The sequence below is a fragment of the Sipha flava genome, unplaced genomic scaffold, assembly GCF_003268045.1.
Source record: "Sipha flava isolate LNK unplaced genomic scaffold, YSA_version1 35a_pilon_pilon, whole genome shotgun sequence".
NCBI classification, from domain to species: domain Eukaryota; kingdom Metazoa; phylum Arthropoda; class Insecta; order Hemiptera; family Aphididae; genus Sipha; species Sipha flava.
This window is the reverse complement of record NW_020273058.1, coordinates 3,301,278-3,316,184: the sequence shown is the minus strand read 5'-3', so window position 1 is coordinate 3,316,184 and position 14,907 is coordinate 3,301,278. Positions and strand designations below refer to the sequence as shown.

General features: G+C 27.8%; 1 protein-coding gene across 1 annotated transcript; it reads right to left on the bottom strand.

The window, feature by feature from the left end:
- Nucleotides 1–1,365: 1,365 nt before the first annotated feature.
- Nucleotides 1,366–11,040, bottom strand: LOC112687700 (facilitated trehalose transporter Tret1-like). The gene is made up of 9 exons (XM_025560569.1): nucleotides 10,923–11,040; nucleotides 9,091–9,252; nucleotides 7,841–7,917; nucleotides 7,456–7,609; nucleotides 5,287–5,675; nucleotides 4,425–4,581; nucleotides 3,263–3,453; nucleotides 2,291–2,556; nucleotides 1,366–1,644 (listed from the first exon to the last, which is right to left on the bottom strand). The coding sequence occupies exons 3-9, from the start codon at nucleotides 7,889–7,891 to the stop codon at nucleotides 1,428–1,430; spliced, it is 1,425 nt and encodes a 474-aa protein (XP_025416354.1). The 5' UTR covers nucleotides 7,892–7,917; nucleotides 9,091–9,252; nucleotides 10,923–11,040; the 3' UTR covers nucleotides 1,366–1,427.
- Between the last annotated feature and the right edge of the window lie 3,867 nt (nucleotides 11,041–14,907).

Below are 14,907 nucleotides of genomic sequence, written 5' to 3'. Positions count from 1 at the left end.
AATAAGGACTAGCATTTATATAATGTATGATATAATCAAAATTATTAACATTACTTTAAATTATTTATCAGGCTAATAGTATGGTTTATATTTATATGGATATATAAGAAAATAGTATTATTATATGGATATTATTTACCGATTTTTTTAATATTTATTTTAATTTTAAATACTTCTTTGAACATAAACTCTTCAAAAATTGTTAAAAAGAAAATTTTTACCCATTTATAGTTTTTAAAAATGTATTTTTTTACCAAACACTTTAATAATTTCAAAATTTTCCATTATCAAATGATTTTTGTCGTAGTATTGAAGTAACTGATGTTAACATGTATTATATCTACTTACAGATTAGGTATCGATGAACTTAGAGTCTTATAGACTTCCCATATTTTTTGTGAACCTAAAACCCTCTCCGTCAAATCAAAAAATTTACAAAGTCGATTCAATATGTTATACCAAAATTAAAGTCGAAGCGCCGAAAAAAACCCAGTTCAATGTTTAAAATGTCAAAACAAGCCATACCAGAACTTACTGTCACCCAGATGTGTAAAATGTGGTAATACCCACCTCTCAAACGAATGTCAAAAATACGTAAATTCCCCAGCAACATGTGTTCTTTGCAATGGGGCCCATCCACCATCTTACAAAGAATGTTCTAAATTTAAAAACATTCAAAAAGTTCGAATACTAATAAAACCCGACAGGCCAACTGCTACTAACCTTCCATACAGACCTTAAAATAAAATATGTAAAACAAGTCACTAAAACTGCATAACGTTAACTCTATCAAAAATTTAGCTCTCACACTAACCCCAACATAAGTCATCTTGCTTCACTCTATATCCCTGACAATCCCAATAGAAGACTGAAACGTAAGTGGTGTAAAGACCTTCTTTATTAAAACTATTCCTCTCTAGTATTCAAAGTAGGTAGCTCCTACATCGTGTCAATTGTCATGTTAAAAAAAAATCTTTTATTCATTATTACTTTTTGTGCTTAATTGTGTAGAGTAACTATACAATTATTGTATAATTCATTGTTAAATAAAAAAAAAAAAAATATATAAAAAAAAAATTGTTATTTAAAATTTCTACATTGTAGTTTGAAAATAGAATATTACATAATATATATTAAAAAAGAACAGATCTTTTAAAAAAGGGTAATAGTAATTTAATAATAACATTTATTTCTTATATCAATATTTAATTACAATTTTATTTATTTACATTTATATACATAATAGTTAAAAAAAAATTACAAATCAGTACAATCAAAAACGCAAAAGTAGTTTATTAATTTTTATCAGTTAACATAATTTTTTGGATATAAAAGTAAATTTTAACTTAATAATAAGTTAAAAGGGTCGTACATATTGTAAAAAAAAAAATAGTGTTCAATTTAAGTACATTATATTTAAAAGAATTTTATTTAAAAAACTCAGATATTTCTTGCAATGTTTTGTTTTCGGTTTCAGGTAAATAAAAATAAAAATACGCACACCCGATCAAACCCGAAATCCCAAATATAGTAAATGTATTGTATAAGTTTACTAAGGCAACGAAAGTTAGATAATTTTTGGTCATGAAAAAACTGAGTATAAAAGACAGCGTCGAACACATGCTACAAGTAATGTTTCTACTCCTGAAATCAGAATATAAGTACAATAATATAAGTAATTTGCTATTGCATATAGTTGTAGAAACTTTTTAATTTAAGATTATCAAATATAAATACAAGTATAGGTACATACAATTAATAATTACAATTTTTCTATTAATAAATGGTTATAAGGCTGCAAAATTAAGTTTCGTTATAGTCTCAACTCTTAAAATATTTTAACTATTACCTGGATACAAAAAAATTGGAGTTAAAATGTTGTATGATAATTTTAGTGATTTAGGTACATATGTTTCATAATTTACTTATAAAATAGCAATAAATTATTGTTTAAATATTTAAAATATCTAACTGTGAAACGTACTGTTTATTTACATGAAAAATGTTATCAATCGTTTATTTGCTTTCGCTATAAAACTATAGTTTAATAGCATCGTTTTTTTCACATAATATAATTTATAATTATTTACTACTATTTTGATCAGAAAGGAAATCGCTATATATATTTTTTCGAAGTAATATATGTACCATATACTTACGAGTAGGTAATCAATAACTTTTATTTAGTTTTACATGTATGCTATCAGAACACCGTTTCTGTATGTTTTACTGGTAGACTGCGATGTGAGTATAGCAGCAGGTATATCTGAAACGGATTAACCGTACTTACTTCATAGGGAATATTTCCGACAACAGTATCCATCCGATAGGCATTATCCCCAGCGACGCTACGAACGTGCTGACGAGATAGAGTATTAGTATCAGCCTTGAGGTTAGCAGTTTTGAATCCGTCCAATATACGCCAATCAGCCCGATGGATATGTAACATAGGGAGGTGATTAACAGCGTGGACAACGTGAGGAACCGTTTTCCAAGTTTGTTCACCGAAAATACTGTCAGCACACCGCCAACCATGGCTATGCATTGCGATAATACCTAAACGAAATCGGGAGACGATTAGCACATACTAGCCATTGGTTGAATATAATTATTGTATCTAATCAATAAACAGAGTGTCCCCGCGAAGATGTACCCATTTGAAGTGGGCCATTTCGATATCTTTCGAGACAATTCGAGATAGTGAAATCCGGTTTTTTACACGACTCGCGTCAAGGGTATGGACTACGAATATTCTGACATTTTTATGTTTTGAAACAATTTTTGGTATATTATTTTTGAAAAAATTGGTGTTATAAAGTTTTTGGAAATGTTGACGCTTCAACTTTTTATTTACCATTAATTTCTTTATTTTTTAATATTATTTTATTCAGTTATCAGAAAACCCGTGTTCAATGTAGATACTACTCAGGAGATGTCGCAAAGGGTGCAATATTTTCGTTGAACATCTTGTATGGTATAATAGTGACGACGATACAATTCGCACAACAATACAAAACGATAATATTATTTTAACACGTGTCGTGTATTTAATTTCCTCCCTCCCCTTTTATTTTTCTACATTTTATAAACTATTAGTTTTTACGTATAGGTGCGTTTGTATTATACCTCTTATGTCGTTGTTTCTCGCTCGTCTTTTAAGTTATTATTACAATATTATTATAATTGTGCGTGATGACTTTTGAATGGTTTATTACGGACGTACACACGGTATAAGTACGATCATAATTTATTATTTACTTACTATGATGGACGAAACGTCGACATCCACGCCGAACTCGGTGAACACGTATACCAAGTACGGGCTCAACGGCACGCCGGACAACAAGTTGGAGAAAAAGAAGTACATCATCAGCAACCAGAAAGGTTTGAGCACGTCGGGCTCGAGCAATTGTTTCCAACGGTCCAAGAAGTCGTCTTCGACGTTTTGATCGCCTGCAAAGAACCACCCCGGGTACAATAACAACGACATTAATTGAAGTAAAAAATATTATTAAATCGTATAAATAGTATATGAGTGGTTTTATTTTTTATACCTGATGAGGGATTTTTTAACCTGAAATAGGTCGTAAATATTTACGACAATTATTCAATATTAATACTACATGGTTATTCAAAATGATTCATCCGGCTTCAAACAGCTATGAAATGGTGATTATAAATTGTATCTTATCAAATTATATACCAATTAATAGAGGGTATACCCAAGTTTTAGAATGTCATAATTGTTTGTTTTACAATTATTGCTTTTAAGCGATAAGTTATTTTGTGCAAATATGTCGACCAAACAGCAGAAAACGTTTTGTGTGTTGCGATTTTCAAAATGTGAATCGGTAATAACCGTGTAACACGATTTCCGCTGTCGTTACAGGATCGATGTACCGACTTCTCAGGCATACGTCGATGGTATAAGCAATTTGAAGAAACAGGGTGTTTGGGCAAAAAAAAAAGCAAGGGCCGACTTCGTGTATCCATGTATCTTTTGGAATCAATTACAAAAGATATGCTATAAGAAGTATGGAATGAGATTGACTATCGACTAGATGTTGTTCGTGTGACCAGAGGAACTTATATAGAACATTTATAGGTAAATTTAAGCTTGACATATTTTTCTTTTATTTAATGTATAACATATTGTTCTAAGACTAAAAAATAAGATTATCAAAGCATTAGAAATCAGATGAATCGTTTTGAATAAACCTGTATATTAATATTACAATATTACAACATCACAATATTAAGAATATTTATATTATACCTTATTTATATTGACATAAGAAATGTTTAATGATAAATAATTTTTATATATTCAACGGAATTTTCTAATTGTTTATATATTTATCCTCAAAAAATATTATTTTTGTATTTTAAATAATAAATTATTGCACGTAGCTTTTACCACTTACCGCTAGACGTGTTTTTATTCTCTGTCGTATATAAAACCATCTCGTGGAATTCGTTCGAACACTTTTCGTGCGACACCCAACCCCTCAGCTTGCTCAGCACTCTCTGTGCTTTTTCGACCTTGCCCTTGTGTAACAACCATATTGGAGAGTCCGGGCACTAAACAGTAATATACTAACATATTAATACCGACCCAATGCGAGCGATACGTCATGGATATACGTATCGGTGCACGCAGTGTCATGATAATAATGGTGATAGTAGGTAAGAACGTAGAGCGGTTTTAAAATATCTCAAAGAACTAAAAAAAAAAAATCGACCAATTCGATGCAGAAAAAATAATAAACGTAACATGATTATAATATTCAAGGCTGGGCAAGTAATCTAATTTTTATAACTCCTTTAATGAATTTAGCTTACAAGAGAAATGTGAGTAATGTTTCATTTGTTTAATGTGTCTTCTCCTTTTTTATTTTGTGACTTTTACAAGTTAAAAATTCTACATTTGTAATTCCGATTATTTTTGTTAAAAAAAATATTTTTACAGAAAATATGTTATTGTATTTTTAATTTCTGTAAACTAACCGATTAATAGAAATAATATAACTGGTTAAAAGTTACTTTAAACAAAAATGAGCACGTTAATTATCAACTTAACATAGATAATTTAGCTATTTAACGAACATCCTTGAAATATATATTATAGTTTGTTTTCACGGCAATATATTTCACTCGTTTGTACGGAATCGTACGCGAAACAAGTTCATCTATTTCTCTCTCTCTCTCTCTCTCCGGATGCAAATCGAAAGCACGCCGCGTACACATGCCTGCGTACACCACGCAGATGTATCCTTATAGTTTTACCAAGATCAAAATAATGACGGTTATGACCGGGATCGCCATGTTGATGAGTAAGGTCAGTCTCCACTGGCGGGTGATCGCGTACACCCCAGTGACCATGAACGATCCGCCGAAGTAGAACACGTTGGTCGCAGACATCAGGGCCCCTCTGAGCTTCGGCTCGCACACCTCACCGATGTAGGCGGAAAACGGGCCGCCCGAGAACCCTATGCTCAGCCCCATAAGGATTGACGACGCGTACATGGTCGCCACATTTTCGGCGTAGTACATCATCGCGAACGCCATCGTGTAGGGTATGTTCGTTATGATCATGCAGTTCTTGTGGCCGAGTCGCGTCAGCACCAGCGAGGACACGAAGCTCCCTAGAGGTGTGCACAGGTACATGAGACTACCTGGATAGGGGCAAACAGGAGATGCGATCAAACGTATTGTCTATCATTAGGTATATCAAGTTTTTGCGGTCGATAGTATTTGTCACCGTCCTGTCCACGAAACACATAGTCTGTTGCACCGTTGATCAGTGGCGGCTTGAGTAACTGAAACTCCAGGAGTAAGCTTCATAAAACCACCCACCCATCCATTGTAATTTGTAATGTTTAGCATATCTAGACCCCATGATAGATACATACCCACCCCTCTTTGGACCAAGAGCGGTTGCTCCTGATAGTCTTATAACAAGCCGCCCCTGACGTTGATAATTTATTTATAAATGTATATACTGTGCGTAGAAAAATATTAATACGATATTAAATCAATTGATTTTTATTTTAAAATCACACATTTACACAATACTTTGACACCCAGGTCTGTGATATTGGTTAACACCAGCGGAAATACGTTCCTGGATGCAATGAACAAACGTTTTTGTTAAATCACATTCATACACAAATACTAGGGGGCAGTGACGGCGCGAAATATTTTACTTCATGAGTCCTGTTAGGATTATGCCCACCCACCCACCTACCTAAAAATAAATTTTAGGGTTAGCTTGTAAAAAGAGCTCCCCCACTATTCATTCTACGTGCTACATATCTGTTCGATACCCAATGGTCAATACCCACCCACCCACCCACCCACTGACTTGAGTCCAGGGACTCAAAAATCTGCCGTCACGTCGCCACTGCTGGGGGGAACAGTTTCTATGAACACGGATAAACGGAGTAATTATACGAAAAAAAAATCTTCATACTGCAGCTATTATATTGGCTTCCAAACGATTAGCAAACGATTTATAAATGTACTTAGGTTATACGTATATTTGAATATCGGTCACGAATACGTTATAAATACAAGTATATTGTACTCGAATTGAATTCGACATAGGAATTTCAAATTATTATTATTATGCTTTCTTTTTGTCCGTTATTATTATTATTATTTAGGTGTTAGGTACAGTTAACAATAAATTGTTATATTTTATTAAACATTTTATTTTGTCATTATAAAATATGTTTATATTAGAAATGAGTAGTCTAAAACAAAAGTTTAGCTTTATCAGTATGTTAATAACATATTTATGTTTACGAGTATTTTAAGTAACATATAAAAAATGTTCGTTAAAAAATGTTCTCTTTAAATCTATCATGTTTTTTATTGCATAGTAAATATATTATTATTTTCAGAATAAGTAAGATGCCGTCTTACTGGAAGCCATATTGAAAATTAATGTTCCAACCTTAAATTCTAGAAATTATGATCTATTTTATTTAAGTCATCTCACTCAAAACTACAGTTATTATGGACCTATCAATAGAATGTTAATGAATTGTAAAGTGAAAAATTTTGATTTTTTCTTTGATAATATGTATAAATTAAAAAAATTACTATTGTTATAATTAGTGGATTGTAAACTTTAACATTTGTAAACTTGGTACTTGTAAAACTCTGTACTATTGCCTTCGGGGCGTTAAAATATAAATATAATATAATATAAAATATCATCAAATAAAATTTAGTCATAATATTTTGTGGAATGTCCACCTGTATAATCGTATATTTCATAGCCAAACCGATAACATTTTTATCACATTTAACGATGAATCAAGTATTTTGTTAATTTGATAGTAATTTTTTAAATTTTAGTAATAATCCGAGCCAATTCAGTAGTTTCCGTGGGTTTAACCGATGACATTTATCGTTATTGATATTTATACATTTAAAAAATGTACTGACCGAACCAAGAAGCCTCATTGTTTGTCATAGTTAATTCATCGTTTAGAATAGTCACAGCCGTTTTTTCCGGCAACGCTCCTATAATGATTGTTGAACACATCAATTGTGTGCCCACTCCGACTTGTATGAAACCAGCTCCCATTAACGCCAAACACTGCAACACAAATGGGTTCTAAATGAATTGTATTGATACATTAATACCTATGTAGATTTAGTCAATATCACTTAAGTTTTTTATGGATTGTAACAGGTAATTAAACCTTTGTTATGATTTTTAGTAGGCAGTTTGTACTATTTTCGATTAAAGTTGTTAAATGGGTATGATTAAATAAATAGTAAATCGTACTTATTGATTCATATTTCATGGAAATAAAAAATAACTTACTTGAGAAAAAGTGGATTTCATTCCATATCTATATTTATCACTAGACTCCATTATTTAAGCTTAAATATTTTTAGTTCCTGTGAATTAAATAATCAAAAATGCGATTAATTAATGTGTTATTCCTTCTTCTAATCCTTAAATTTTAAGTATAGCGAAATACTTTTTAAAGTATAGTCTAACCTAAGTATTAATCTCGTTTATTTTCTTAACTAATTGAAAACTTAACAATAATCTTAAGTGTCACATAGATGATGTTTCTTGAACTGCCTTAAGTTACAAAAATTTGTATTAAAATAAGTCATTATTAGTGCATGCATAATAAATATTATTTTATAAGAAAAAAAATCAAAACATATAGTTTGGTTGTGTCACATGGTCATAAAATATGAAATGTTTAGTCATTGAATTGTGAATAGTAGCATAATACATTTTTATATAATGATTTTGATAATTTTAATATATTATTATGATTTTGTCTTATGTTTTTTGGGATTTCAGTTTTAATTTTTATATTTAATGCTAAGAGAATGTAATAAACAAAAGTTAAGAACACTTTTATACATTAATTTATTTGTTATGTATACATCCATTTTGATTTAAAAAGACTTCCAATTAATTCTCATAATTTTTAATTTCGTTGTATTTTTTTGTATTGCTATACATTTTATCAATTTAATAACTTTGTTTAAAAATATTTCTTTTTTTTTTTTAATGTTTTTAAATATGTTAAATAATTGTTGGGTCAGATATAAAACGTTAAATTAATTATTTAGCTTTATCACGGTATTTTTTAACTTTCTTTTTTTTAATTTTTTTTTTAAATTCGTAAATGTAATCCAATCTCATCCATACGCTATTTCATCATATTTTATATAATGTATTATGTCAATAAAGTCTATTGAAACTATATAAAAATGTAAATATTTAACTATATATAAACTATATTCACAGTAAGTCTTAAATAATTCAAAAGTCTTAATTTGTAATTTTTATTTTTCATTTAAAAATCAGGACTTTTTTAATATTTAAATTGAAAATGAACCTACTAGTTTGTATTATATACAATTATTGTATTGTTTGAATTAAAATATGATACATGACTACATTATATAATTATTATTTAATGATGTATAAATTCATATCATTATTGAAGTTTAAAATAACTAAACTATTTAATCTATATCTAGTTATATTTCAGAAGTGTTTTTAAAATCTTTTTAATTAATTGAGAACAATTTTTCATTACTTACCGCGATTATACGAGAAAAAAATCTGGCGAAAATTGAATCATAGTTGGACGTTTTTTCATTATTTTCAATCTGCCATTTCCATATCTTAATTTCTCCGACTGTTGTAGCGCTACTACAGTGTAGTTCTCCTATTTGGTCGATACAAGTATTCTAGTTGGATAACTATTTTTTAGTAAAATCATAAAAAAAAAAAATTATATAAAATACACAATAATGCGATATTTAACTTAAAAATGAAACCTAACTAAAAGAGTCTAAATCTCTAAAACTTTTATCGGTCCTGCACTAATTTTGTTCCATACTAAATATGTTATAACTATTATAAGCCAGGAACCGACTAATTTCGGTTCATATGCTTACCACGTTGAAATCACATGCTGTTTAACACAATGTTTAACAATCTATTCTGTTATCAACATTATGCAAAGGCATCTCGTTTAAATATAAAAGTTTCTATTCCAGTTCGTATAAAATCGATGCGCTACATATATATATATATATACTGTATTCATACTTGTAAATTATAATATGTATGCGAGGTGTATAATTTCATTACTAAATCGGATATTCCGAGAGTTTGACTGGAATATTGGGTTCATAGTCACATAAGTTGTATAGTTTTTCAATATATAAACATATTAGTGCATGGACATATGAACTATGACCATAGTGTGCAATGAGTTCTTATCATTTTAATTTTGAAACTGCAGACTAAAAATAATATTTTCTAAGAATTAAAATGTAATGAAAAGAGGATATAAAAATTTATATTATTTATTTTATATCCTCGTTGAAATAATTTTTACTTTTGTTTAAATCGCGTTACATAAAATAAAATAAAGATTGAAGTAATTACTGTATATTACAGATTAACGTTTAATTAATATTTTTACTATAGAATATTCATACGTTCTATATTGAAAATTGATGGTGAAAATATGTTAAATATTTGTGATATAAATACATACATGATCATTATATATGTACATTGTAACTTCCATTACATTAATTAGGTATACTTGATTTTTTGATGCGAATATGGATATGGTTAACTTTACGCAAGTCAAATTTAGGCATGCAAATAATTTTTTAATTTACTAAGATCAAATAAGCAAATGCGTATTGTTATGCAATTATTTCAGACATTACCACAGTATATAAAATGCATTCGTAAATTAATATTACGTTTGATGATTTAAATTTGACGAAAAAAAAAAATTTTTTTAATTTAAATAATTTTTTTTTTATTTGATAATAATAATAATAAATAATTGTTTTACAAGAGTCTAGATTTATTTTCGTTTGGTGTTGATAATATCATAAAGAAAAGAAAAATTATAAATTTATAAAATATTCAACTATAAACCAATTTCTAATGAAATTAAAAAATTAGTAAATTAATAACAGAATACTGCTGAAATAGACTTGATCAGTGTTTATTTCAGACCGTCTATCCTGAAGGAGGTATCGAAAATTGTCGTGGGAGGGGGGAATGTGGTATGTCATAGGAATAAATAATTAATAATTTGATAAACTTTTCGGGGTGGTATACATTTCCACCCCCCCCCCTGAAATAAACGTTGGACATGAAGTTCATGATATTCTGTGGTGGTTAATATAATATTTAAACTAGTATATGCCAAAGTAAACTCTTATATAGTTAGTATAGTTCGATATTACTGCATAAAATATTATAAATATACATTTTATTATTATAATCTAAGAATAATTAATATAATTATTGTAAATCAAATTAAAAAAAAAAAAAAATGTATTCTGTTTCATGAAACCAAATAAAATATTTGACAAAATTAATTCTTCGAAGGACTTACCGAATTTCCGTTCAACTGCTTCAGTAATCTTCATAAATATGCAAAAGTTTATGTATATTAATCAACCTCTTCTGTTTTTGTAGTGCGTACCTTTACATAATTTCGCAATCAATCATTTTTTCTGTGGAATTCTGTTTAATCTTATCGTATTATAATATAATTACATACATAACTAGGTGCAGGCACCATTGATAAAATGATGAATAATTAATGAATGATGATAGTATATGTAATACATGTTTTTATTGTTTCATTCTTATACTTTTAAATGCTCACAATATGCCTATACAATACAATTTAATTAAAATAATTTAGGAACAAACGCATAAGACTATTCTAATCAAATATTGAAAGAATATCCTTTTGAGTTGATCCAAAGTAATTAAAAACTATTATTGTAAGAATTTTAAAATCATCGCAGAGTTATTTAGGTCCTGAAAAGGTATATAATTTAGATTTTAATAAAATAAATGAACTATTACCATATAACTCGAATTTCTTTTTCTCCTACGTTTTTTAACTTTGTGAGAATGTATAGGAACATGATGATAAAACATTTTTTTTTCATTTAATTTTTTTTGTTAAATGTTTATCAAAAACACAAACATATCTTTATATATAATGATTAATAATATCTACTGATATGTATTTCTCAACAGAATAAAATGTCAACAGTAATTGAAACATTATTAATATAGGTGTGCGCACGGGGCGGCTTGGTCGGAATTTTTTGGGGGCATAGTAAAATTTAAACTAACCATAGTAAAATGTCTATATATATTTTAATATTTTCGAGGAAATCAATTAATTGTATTTATATCATTTGATTTTAAAAAATTCAAAGTTTTACTTTTAACCAAAAATATGTCTAAAAATTAGCAATATAATACTTGATTCTATCTATAGATATAAATACTACATTGTTTTTAATTTACAACAGAATCTACTATGTTGAAGTGTTAGAAAAAAAATAGGGTTACTGTCTAAGTATTGGGGCACTAATTTTATTTAGGCTCGGCCGGAAGTTGAAGTCTGCGCACGCCTATGATTATTAAAAACTAAAAAAAAAAAATAACGATTTAAATTAAAAAAAAAAAAACTTTCAATCAGTTTCAGGATAAATTGAAATCAATAAATAATTGCTTTTCCAATGCAGTGTAAGTATTCTTGTTTCTAACTAAATGTACAATAAGTATGATTACTTAACTCATAATGCACAATTTGTTATACTCTGCAACTCGGAGAGAGATCGAAGAAAAATTATTGTCTTACATTTGGTTACTGTAATATATATAAATATTTTTATGCCGACGGTGAACAAACTTGTTGTGGACCAATGATAATGTGTTATAGTTATTATTTTTAACATCAGTGTGTATTATCCATTTCAAGAAACGAGATCATAACCAAAACTACATAGACTTGTAGAAATGTCGGCGATACATTTGAGAATCAGTTAATGATTGTTTAAATTAAGATAATCTTAGACGGTAAAATTATTGAAATATAGTGATTGTGTTTACAACATAAAATATTATAAATTCAAATGAATCACATCAAAATATTTATGTACTACGTTGTTAGCTTACGCACACAATTTGCAGTATTCTACGCGTTTGTAATATATGTAATGTAATACATAAACTAAATTGGACAATAGATATCGTTCTGACGCATCTAGATTTGCGTCAGAATTAAGGCATTATTATAATTCGATTTATAGATTATAAAGTAGAGATGGGCAAAAAGTTTGAGACATCGATGTTGGTGATCGATATATTCGACAAAAAAAAATCGATGTTTACCTTAATAAGTTTTAAGAAAAATTGTATCTATGTTAAATGTATGTATTTTATGTATAAATTGTAAAATGTTTAAATAAATACGTTATTTAAATATCGGACTTCGGATTAGAAAAAAATCGATTTTTTTTCAATACATCGCAATAAAAACATCGATGTAGAGTTTCGATATATCGAATGAAAATATCGATGTTTTTAAAAAATCGATGCATTTTGCCCATCTCTATTATATAGGTAAATTATATTTTGTATTACAATTAGAATAACATTTTATGTGATCGTGTCACAACGCGTGTAACTATTTACAATTCTTATTTAACACAGTTTTGAAGTATCTTAATAATTATATTTTTTAATTTCCTAAGATATTTAACGAGGGTTTTGTAATTGGAACGTTTACAAACACATTAAAAGCAATTACGTTTACTATGTGTGTTTTCTCAACCTAAGAATTATCAATTCGATTGATTGTCTGGATGAATAAAAATGATACAAAACAATACAAACTCAATAAAAACATGTTTATTACTTTAGGATATATTACATTAAGTAAAACCTTACATACGTAGATACTCGTACAATTTTATATTACATAAGTTATACATAAATTAAAGAATTTTAAAATAAAGTAAATTTATATCTCAAATTAAAATTGATCAAGATTAAAATTTAAAAAACTCATACTTGTATAGTGTTTATTTTCGTGAGTGATAACGTATATTTTAGGAAGTAATTCTAATTACATTTATTAGGTTTATTAAACAAAACGTTACATAAATCTTTACTATAAAAATTATTTTTAATTAATTAATATTCATGATTAATTTAAAATAAAATTAAACACACAAATAGATTACTATTTATATTTATTTTAACTTATCAAGCTTTACAATATTATCGTTAAATGTTCTCCCACAAGGTTAACACGCAAGACCAATATAAAGGATTCACTAAGTAGTTAACTGATGATTCACCCAAAAAACTTTAAGTATGATGTTAAACATACGTACTAAATTTAGTTGTATCGGATGAAACTTAAAAAACAAATGAATTTATTTCATTTTTTAGTTTTCTTAGCAAGTTGCGGGATTTTTTCGAATTATTTACCAATTTATTTATGAATTAATTTTCGGAAAAATAGGACAGAAGGTAAAAATATTAGTTTTATAAATACGTTAGGTGAGACTAGATGGTGGCCTCACTTTCAAAAACATTACTTGAAGAATATAATTGTATGGCATTGGATCTAGAAAAGAAAGAGGAAGAAGAGGAATCTGAGTTGGCCAAAAAACACCTTGTACATAAAAAGACGTGTAAAAATTATAAATATTTTGCTGTTATCAAATTTTATGTAAGTACGAGTATAATTTGTATGCAATAGTATATACAGAATTGATTATAGCATACAATTTTTTGTTAACGTTATCCATAATTCAAGTTCAATGTGAAAGAACATTTTCGAAATTAAAATATATTTTGAACAGATTAATAAGTAATTTAAGTCAAGAACGAGTGGAAGAATTTATTATAATATTGTGTGAAAAAGATGTATTATATTCTTTGCAAAATGTAGATATAATTGATTATGTCGCGCAAAGTAGTAACTTAATGAAAACATTATCAATTAGATAAATAAATTAATAATTAATATATTTTAATACATAATTATGCCTTTAGGTACTTTTTAAGTAACTATGTTTTTTTTTTGTTTACAATTAGTAGTTAGTAAATAGTTACAATAAGTATTGCCATTATTATTATTATATTTAAAAATAGTGTATAATTTAAGTATTGTATTTTAAAATAGAAAATACCTTAATATAAGTACTATTATAATACACGATTTTTATTTAATAATTATTATAGAACTATATGTCCATATCTATGAATAATAATTAGAAAACATTTAAGATATTATTTTAAATAAAGGGTTGAGAATTCTATATCGTTTCACTAAGCTTTTAAGTTTTAATTAATCAATTTATGTTCAAATTAGGAATAAAAATGGAGATTTGGTGTCCTCCAGACGTGTGTGAAGTTAGCCCCCTCACTATAAAAAATACTTTCCAAAATAATTGTAACCTTATTTTCTTAATTTGTAACTATTTGTAACCAAATTTTTAGAATTTGTAACCTCATCAATTTTAAGTACCGATGGATTTCCCAAAGAAGATAACTGAATA